We start from the raw sequence: 8,619 nt of genomic DNA on the forward strand, positions 1-8,619 counted from the left end.
GGTCGGGGGCCGCAGAAGCGGTGCGAGGGGCCGGCGGGGGCAGGGCTGGGGACACACCTGGGACACCTCCCCCGTCTTTGGGGTCCAGCTGCCCCCCAGCCCCGCATCCCTGTGGGGGTCCTGGCCCCACGAGGTTCCCCCCGTGCCCACCCCAACCCCAGCGCTGCCCACCCCCAGTTTGGGGGGCCCTGCTCCTGCCCCCCACCAGAAACACTGACACACGCATCCGGAGCTGAGCTGTTTATTGGGGTACGGGGGGAACCACAGACCCACACGCGGGGATGGAGCAGGGAGGACAGGGATGACCCCCCGCAGGACTGAGGGGTGCAGAGACCCCTGTGGGGATGGGGACGGAGGATGTGCCGGGGGGGCCAGGCCAGGGTATTTACAAGCAGCAGCTGGGACCTGCGTGGGGGGGTCACGGGGCCCAGGGGGTCGCGGGAGGGGCCCGGGGAAGTCCTCAGGGGAGCCCCAGGGGGAGTCCCGGGCTCTTGTCACTTCTGCAGCCGCTTGATGCGGGCATCGATGTCGGCAAAGTTGTCCTCGACGATGGCCAGGTTGTCCTTCATCGTCTTCTGCACCTGGGGGGGCAGGTGGGGATGGGGTGATGGGAGCAGGTGAGGACCCTGGGGCAGGGGGTGGGTGGGGGCCAGGGACACCCACCTCGGCCAAGAGCACGGCGTTGTCCTTGAGAGCCCCCGCGATCTCCTGCTGCGTCGTGTCCAGGTGCACCAGCACCTGCCCGAACTGGGTGGCTGGAGGGGGACACACCTGAGTGCTGGGGTGGGCAGACCCCCCTCCCCCGGTGTCCCCGAGCCCCCCCGGCCCTCACCTTGCTCATGCAGGTCCCGCAGGGTCACCAGGCGCTGCACCACGTCGGGCAGGGCACTGGCCACGGCGTCCCAGCTCTGCAGCGTCTCGTACAGCTGGTGGATCTGGGGGGCAGCGGTTGGGGGGCTCAGCACAGCCCGGGGGGGCTTCTCTGGACCCCCCCGTGGGCCCCACAGCCCATACCTTGCTCTGAGTGTCAGCGTCCTGCACCGTGGCCTTGTGCTTGGCGATCTCGTTCACCTTCCCCAGGACGCTCTGGTGTGGGGGGAGAAAGAGACCCCAAATGCAGCAGTGGGTCCCCAAATCAGTAATGCCCCCCACTTTCAGCAGTGCCCCCCAATCTTAGCAGTGCCCCCCAGCTCCCCTCACCTGCAGCCGAGCCTCCACCTGGTCCAGCACAGCCATGTCCAGAACGTTCACCTTGGCCTGCAGCACCTGCACCGTGTCCTGGGGAGGGGGGCGCAGGTGAGGGGGGGTACAGCAGCCCCCCAAAGCGCTGAGGGCAGGGGGGGACGGGGGTCACCCCAAACCCCGCTCTGCTCCACTCACCATGAGGCTGGAGCCCTTCAGCCCCACCAGCAGCGGGTTCTGTGGGGGGAAACAGTGTCAGTCAGGCAGGAGGGGGCAGATAAAGGATGGGGTCAGCAGAGAGCAGGAGGGAGGCAGGGCAGCCCCCCTCACCTGGGCACTCACCTGGCTGTCAGGCTCACACCTCATGGCCGCCTCCAGCTGTGCCAGACGTTTCTCCAGCTCCGACACCTGTGAGGTTTGGGGTGAGGGGCCGGGACAGCGGTGCCCCGCACAGGACACCCCCGTGGGGCCGGCAGCCCCCGCTCACCTTGGCAGACTGGGCAAACTGGTCCTGCTCCGGCCTCCAGTAGAGCTCGAAGGTGACAGCATCGCCGGCAGGGGCGGGCTCCCGCGCCGGGCCCTTCCCGGGGGTGGCTTTGCTGCACTTGGCCACCTCCAGCTGCTGCAGCAGCCGCCTGGGGACAGGCACGAGGGGACACGGTGGCCACAGGGACACAGGGTGGGCAGGGTCCCAACCCCAGCCCCACGGGGACGCTGCCATGCCCCCCCGGGATCCCGTCCCCCACTCACTTGGCCAGGGCACCCTCGGGGTCAGCAAAGTCGACGGCGGCACCAGGGCCCAGCACCTTCTCCAGGTGGGAGCTGAGCAGCTGCTGCTTCAGCACCTCCACCTGCCTGGCCAGGGCCATGGGCGTGAGCTCCTCCTCAGCCCCCGACTCCTTCACCGAGCTCTGGGGGGACACACGGGGGCCGTGTCACCCCTGGGACACACCCTGGGGCAGGTGCCTGCTCACCTGCACACGCAGGTGCTACATCACCCCCAAGCTGTGCCCCAGGACAGGTGGGAGCTCACCTGGATCTGCTCCACGTCTCGGAGCAGCTCCTGCACCTCGTGCTGCAACCGCTGGAATCGCTGCTGTGGCGTCTCCTTGGCACCGAGACCCTCACCCAGCTGCGGGAGAAATGGGTCAGGGGGCTCCACACTGGGGCAGGGGAGCTCACGGGGTGTTGGAGGAGTCATGGTGGTTCAGGGGTCTCACGGGGGCTCAGGGGTCTCACAGGTGCTGGCTGCACCTGGCACCAAGCAGGAGGAGCAGGTGAGGCCAGCAGGGACAGGTCGGAGCAGCCTCAGGTGGCATCTAAAGGGAACCTGATGGGGTCAGTGGGGCAGGGCAGGAGCAGCCCAGGAGAGTGCCGAACCCACAGAGAGAGGGGCTGCTCTGGAGCTCATCTTCATCCCCATGGAGCTCTTCATCCTCACCCACATGAAGTTCTTCACCACCACCCCCATGATCTCCCCGTCTTAGTGCCCACAGCGCTCCTGCTCCTGACGCGGAGCCCCAAAGCTGTGGGGGGTTCTGGGTGGTCTCATGGCCCCGTGGGATGTGGGCATTTCCTGGTCTTTGCCCAAATCCAGCTGTTTCCAGAGCAAACCTGAGCTGGGACAGTGTGGGGGGCCATGGAGCGGCCTGAGGGGTCACAGTGACCAGGCCAGGGGACACAGATGTCACCCCCCTCCATCCAGGCCAAGGAGTCAGGTGACGCTGAGTCACCTTCTCCCTTTGACCCCGGGTGACAGGGACTGCGGCCCACCCTGAGCCCCCTGTGAGGGTCCTGAGGGACCAGAGGAACGGGGACAGCCTGGGTCATTGGGGTGACAGAATTTCACAGTCACTGAGGGGACACCCAGGAAAGGCCTGGCGATCCTGCGGGACACCCAGCTGAACATGAGCCAGCCAGGATTACGCTGGGACCCCCAGCTCCATCCTGGGACCCCCCGCTCCATCCCCAGCTCCATCCTGGGACCCCCAGCTCCATCCCCAGCTCCATCCTGGACCCCCAGCTCCATCCCCAGCTCCATCCTGGGACCCCCCGCTCCATCCCCAGCTCCATCCTGGGACCCCCAGCTCCATCCCCAGCTCCATCCTGGACCCCCAGCTCCATCCCCAGCTCCATCCTGGGACCCCCCGCTCCATCCCCAGCTCCATCCTGGGACCCCCAGCTCCATCCCCAGCTCCATCCTGGACCCCCAGCTCCATCCCCAGCTCCATCCTGGGACCCCCCGCTCCATCCCCAGCTCCATCCTGGGACCCCCAGCTCCATCCCCAGCTCCATCCTGGGACCCCCAGCTCCATCCTGGACCCCCAGCTCCATCCCCAGCTCCATCCTGGGACCCCCCACTCCATCCCCAGCTCCATCCTGGGACCCCCAGCTCCATCCCCAGCTCCATCCTGGGACCCCCAGCTCCATCAGGACCGGGTGATCGGCGCTGTCCTGGGCACCCCCGGGCTCTGTGGTCAGGACAGGGGCTCCCAGCAGGGCAGTGCCCAGCACGGTGCTGCCACAGCACTGCCGGAGCTGGCACACGGCTCCTGTGAGGCACGGCCAGGGGCTGCAGCAGGTCATCCCGGGGGTCCCACGGGACCTGTGGCACACGGGGGTGTCCCAGGTGGTGTGTGGGGAGGAGGGGGTGCCCCACTGCCCGCTCACCATCTCATACTCTCCAGCCTCGTAACCCGTGGTCCGCGTCCGGCCGATGCGGTCAGAGAAATCTGCAGGAGGCAGAGCCGGGTGTGACGCAGCAAAGCGGGGAGGGCTCAGCCCCCCGGGAGTCCCCTGGCCTCCCCCAGCCCCCCAGCTCGCCCCCCAGCTCACCCACACCCTCGGTGCCCAGGCGCTTGTCCCGGAACTTCTCGTAGGCAGCGTTGGGGTTGATAATCAGGTGCTCCACGCTGGTGCTGCTCAGCTCCTCCTGCACACGGAGCCACATCAGGGACAGGGACAGGGACAAGGACAGGGACACGGCGCTCCCCACACTGCCCCACCGCTCCCAGCACGGACAGGGATGGGCACGAGGGGCTCCAGGGCTGCCACCACCCCCAGCACACGGCGTGGGTGGGGATGGGGGGCGCTGGCATGTTCCTCCCCAGGACACAGCCACAGGCCCCCAGAATGGCACCCAGCAGTGATGTGGCACGTCCCCAGGGCTCCAGGGAGGGGACATCACACCCCCAGACTGGCCTGGCCCAGTGGGGAGGTACCCTCAAGAATCCCGAGTGGGGACAGCAGACCCCTGGCCCAGTGTGGGGACAGCAGACCCCGGCTCGGCCCAGCGTGGTGACACTGGACCCTGGTCTGACCTGGCCCAGCTCAGGGACCCCCAAGGTTCAGCCTACCCCAAACTGTGGAACGTTCCAGCAGCCCCTGGCCAGGAGCATCGCTGGTCCCTCCAGGGTGACCCCTGTCCCCGCGGGACTGTCACTGTCCCCCAGCTGTGTTTTGGCAGGATAGCCTCTTCCCCGGGGCGACCCTCAGGGGCTGTCACTGCCCTCTGGCTGCCTCCAGGGGGGCAGTGGGATAGGGGACCCCCAGAGCAAGGGGCCGTGCCCTGTGCCAGGCAGGGTGGGCACAGCCGGTGTGTGCGGGCTCCCCTCGGCCCTGCTGCCATCGAGGGGGTCCCCAGCTCAGCAGGGCTCTGGGGGGGCCCCAAAGGACCCCCATGCGGGGCCTCTGCGGCCCCTCGTGGCTCAGCCCGGGGGGTCAGGGAGCCCCGGTTTGCTGCGGGGAGTGAGAGCGGCGGGAGCAGCGCTGGCAGCGTTAGGGGGCTGCGGCGGGTGGCAGTGGCTGAGGGACAGTGACAGCGGCCGGGAGACGGGCGCTTACCAGCTCCTGGCGTTTCCCAGAGGTGAGAAAGTCAGAGCAAGGTTAGAGAGGGGAGAGAGAGACAAAATCCGCGTTAGAAGGCCCGGCCCGCGCCCGCCGCCCCCCGAGGGCTGGGGACCCCCGCGGGACAGGGAACCCCACGGGATGGGGACCCCCGAGGGCTGGGGACCCCCGCCGGATGTGGGGCAGTGGGACACACCCCTGGGGACGGGGGCAGCAGGGCCGTGCCCTGCAGAGGAGCAGGATGTGGCCACAGTTTGGGGGATCACCCCGTAACTCCCTCCAGGAGCTCCGGCTCCTCCCCGGGGGGGAATGTGAGCGGAGCCAGGGGCTCCCCCACAGGACCCCCACACTTGGTGGGGCTGGGGGGACTCTGAGGGGCCACGAGCTGCCCCAGGCCAGCATCCCCCCCATGCAAGGCTGGCAGCTGTGAGGGGGCTCAGCACGGCCCCCCCACGCCCAGGCAGAGTCCCCAGGGCAATGAGACCCAGGCCGGGGGTCCTGGGGGGTCCTGGGGGTCCCGAGGCCGGGTGGGCAGTGCGGGGAGCAGGCAGAGGATGCAGACGGCAAGGCAGGGTGAGGGGGGCAGCGCAGGGTACCCCAAAACCCCCAGCACAGCAGGGGGACCCCGGAGGGGACAGCACTGGGACCCCCATGCACATGCAGCAGTGCCCCCCATGCACCCCAAAGCAGGGCCGCGCTTACTTGTGCAAACTGAGTCCAGGCCAGGCGGGAGCGGGGGGGAAGCGGGGGGAGCCCTGGTCAGTTTGGGGGGCTCCCCGAGGGGGAGGAAGGACCCCTCAACACCCCGGAGCTGGTGAAGGGCTCCCCGAAGCGGGGGGGCTTAGGACCCCCCCATCCCTCACCTCCAGCCTCAGCAGGAGCCACGTGTCACCTCACGACTCTGGGCCCCCTTGAGCCTCAGACCCGTTTCAGCCCCTCCTGCTGTCCTGGCACTCACAGGGGTGGTCTCTCTGCCCCCTCAGGATTTGGGGGTACCTGGGGGGCCCCTGCTCTGTGCCAGGCACCTGTGCCAATCTCCGGGACCCCACAAACACCAAGGGCACTGATGGTAGAGGGTGGCTGCAGCCCCAAGGCCTGACAGCCCCTCACTGGCTCAAGGGGCACCAAATCACCCCCTGGGCCGTGACCCCTGAAGTCCCATCATCCTCCCCAGCACGTCTGGGGGTCACCCCACACCCGTGGGGGTCCTTTCTGCTGTGTGGCCTCAAGGACAGACCCCCATGTGCCCCAACACTGAGGGTCCTCACGCCCCCTGAGGACAGAATCCAGTGTCACCCCCCCGGGCCCTGGGGGCCCCTCAGGCCCTCGATGACAGAGCTCTGTGTCCCTCCACACTCTGGGGGTCCCCTGAGCCCCACAGGGACGGACCCCCCATCACTCCACACTCAAGGCCCTGCTCAGGCACCGCCAAGAACAGCCTTGGCCCCGGCCTGGGGACCCCCCACTGTTCAGGGCAGGTTCAGGGGGTCCCCCTTGTTCCCCTTGGGGCGGGGTTGGGGAACTGGCAGCCTCCTTCCTCTTGGGGACAAGGACAGCAAGGACAGGGACACTCAGCCTGTGTGGGGGAGGCTGTGTCCGGCTCTCCCCTTCCTGCCTCCCAGTGCACGGGCAGGGTGACACAGGGGGGCCACATGTCACTGCAGGGGACATTGTCACCATGGGAGGACATTGTCACCATGGGGCACACTGGGACTGTGGGGCACACTGTCACCGTGGGGGAACATTGTCACTGTGGGGGGACATGGTCACTGTGGGGGGACACTGTCACTGTGGGGGGACATTGAGGGGGACACTGTCACTGTGGGGCACACTGGGACTATGTGGGGACTGTCACTGTGGGGGGACATTGAGGGGGACACTGTCACTGTGGGGCAAACTGTCACTGTGGGGGCACACTGTCACTGTGGGGGCACACTGTCACTGTGGGGAGATATTGTCACTATGGGGCACACTGTCACCGTGTGGGGACATTGTTCCCGTGGGGGTGACGTGTCACCGTGCGGGATGTGGTGCTGCTGGGTGTGTGGGGGGTGGGGGCCGGTTCCCTGCCATGGGGCCGGTTCTGGGGGTCCCGGGGGGTCCCGGGGGTCGGGTCCAGCTGCTGCTCCCCCCACCAGGCCGGCCTTACCGCCTCGAACTCGGCCTGGTCATCCTCGGGCAGGTCGCTGGTCTCGTACACGTCGGGCTCGTTCCTGGCCTGTGGTACAGGGGCTGTGCTGAGACCCCCAGCCCGCCCTGACCCCCCAGCAGGCCCCTGCCCCCCACACCCCATCCCCCCGGACACCTCCGATGTGCCACCTCTCCCTCTGGACGCTCCAACGACCCCACACCCCCTGCTGACCGCCCCCATTCCCCCAACAGCCCTTCAAACACACCAGTATCCCCCCAACACCCACCGCCCCATGCCCTGACCTCCCCCCAGTTCTCACAGTCACCCCAAACATCCCGGGGTGCTCCCACCCCCCAGGGATCCGTGTTCTCCCCACAGACAGACCCACAGACAGGTTCCCCCGGCACCTCCCTCGCCCAGAGCTCCGTGGCACCCCCAGCTCCCTCCCATTCCTACAGACACCCCAAATGTCGCCAACTCCCACACCCCCCTGACCCCTCACAAGCCTCAGCTCACCCACGGATTTCCTCAGAGGCCTGCAACCCCCCAGATCCTCCAAATCCTACTGATTCCCAGACCCTGTCAGTCATCCCAACCTCAGACCCCCCAAATTCACCTGATCCCCCAGCCCCTCAGTCACCCTGATCCCTCCCAATGCCCTCGGACCTTCGCTCAGCTTCCTTCACTTCAGGACCCCTGACCCCCCAATCCTGTAACTCTCCCCCCAGGCTCCCAACCCCCTCAGATCCCCCCCGACCCCCTCAGACCTCCCCAAACTCTTCGGACCCCCCCAGCGCCTGCCAGCGCCCACAGAACCCCAAATTCCTGCAGACTCCCCCGGGACCCTCTCGCCATCCTGAGACGCCCCTGCAGCACCCTCAGATCCCCCCGACCCGCTCTGTCTCCTGTCAGAGCCGCCCTCCTCCGACCTCCCCAGCCCCTCCACGTCCCCCCGCGCTGTTCCGAGACCCCCCAGACCCCCGAGAGCTCCGCGGTTCCCTCGTTCTCTCCCAGGGCCCTTATCCCGCTGCACTCCCCTGATCCCCTCGGACCGCTCAGACCCCTCAGACCCCCCCAATGCTCCCTGATCCCCCCGGCCCTCCCGATCCCCTCAGACCCCTCAGATCCCCCCAGTGCTCCCTGATCCCCCCGGCCCTCCCGATCCCCTCAGACCCCTCAAATCCCCCAGGCCGCTGGTGCCCTCAGACCCCCCGAAGCCTCCTACACTCCCTCAGCCCCCCGGCTCCTCCCCGGCCCGGCCCCTCACTCACGATGCCGGGCAGGTCGGCGTACTTGGGGTCGGCCATGGCGGGGGTCGGTACCGGGGGGTCGGTACCGGGGGTCGGTTTTGGGGGGTCCCGGAATGGCCGCGCAGGGCCGGGGCGGGGCGGATCTCGCGAGAGCGCGGCGGGGCGGGGCGAGAGGCCGGAGCGCAGGGGCGGGGCCGGGGGCGGGGCCTG

The 8,619-nt window shown here is 68.5% G+C and overlaps 1 protein-coding gene across 1 annotated transcript; it reads right to left on the bottom strand.

The window, feature by feature from the left end:
- Positions 1-225: 225 nt before the first annotated feature.
- On the bottom strand, positions 226-8,556 carry DCTN2 (dynactin subunit 2). Its single transcript, XM_066207485.1, has 14 exons — positions 8,431-8,556; positions 7,178-7,246; positions 4,018-4,114; positions 3,853-3,914; positions 2,216-2,314; positions 1,933-2,093; positions 1,670-1,817; positions 1,525-1,590; positions 1,381-1,419; positions 1,201-1,278; positions 1,015-1,086; positions 833-935; positions 664-755; positions 226-581 (listed from the first exon to the last, which is right to left on the bottom strand). The coding sequence occupies exons 1-14, from the start codon at positions 8,464-8,466 to the stop codon at positions 495-497; spliced, it is 1,209 nt and encodes a 402-aa protein (XP_066063582.1). The 5' UTR covers positions 8,467-8,556; the 3' UTR covers positions 226-494.
- Between the last annotated feature and the right edge of the window lie 63 nt (positions 8,557-8,619).

Source organism: Chamaea fasciata, unplaced genomic scaffold (genome assembly GCF_029207755.1).
Source record: "Chamaea fasciata isolate MVZ Bird 193981 ecotype frontalis unplaced genomic scaffold, bChaFas1.0.hap1 SCAF_41, whole genome shotgun sequence".
Classification (NCBI taxonomy): Eukaryota; Metazoa; Chordata; class Aves; order Passeriformes; family Sylviidae; genus Chamaea; species Chamaea fasciata.

Coding starts and splice junctions, on each gene's coding strand:
- DCTN2 (XM_066207485.1), bottom strand. CDS start 8,466: ATGGCCGACCCCAAGTACGCCGACCTGCCCGGCATC. Junction 1,087..1,200: donor AGGTGGAGGCTCGGCTGCAG/GTGAGGGGAGCT, acceptor CCCCCACACCAG/AGCGTCCTGGGGAAGGTGAA. Junction 936..1,014: donor ACGCTGACACTCAGAGCAAG/GTATGGGCTGTG, acceptor GCTGCCCCCCAG/ATCCACCAGCTGTACGAGAC.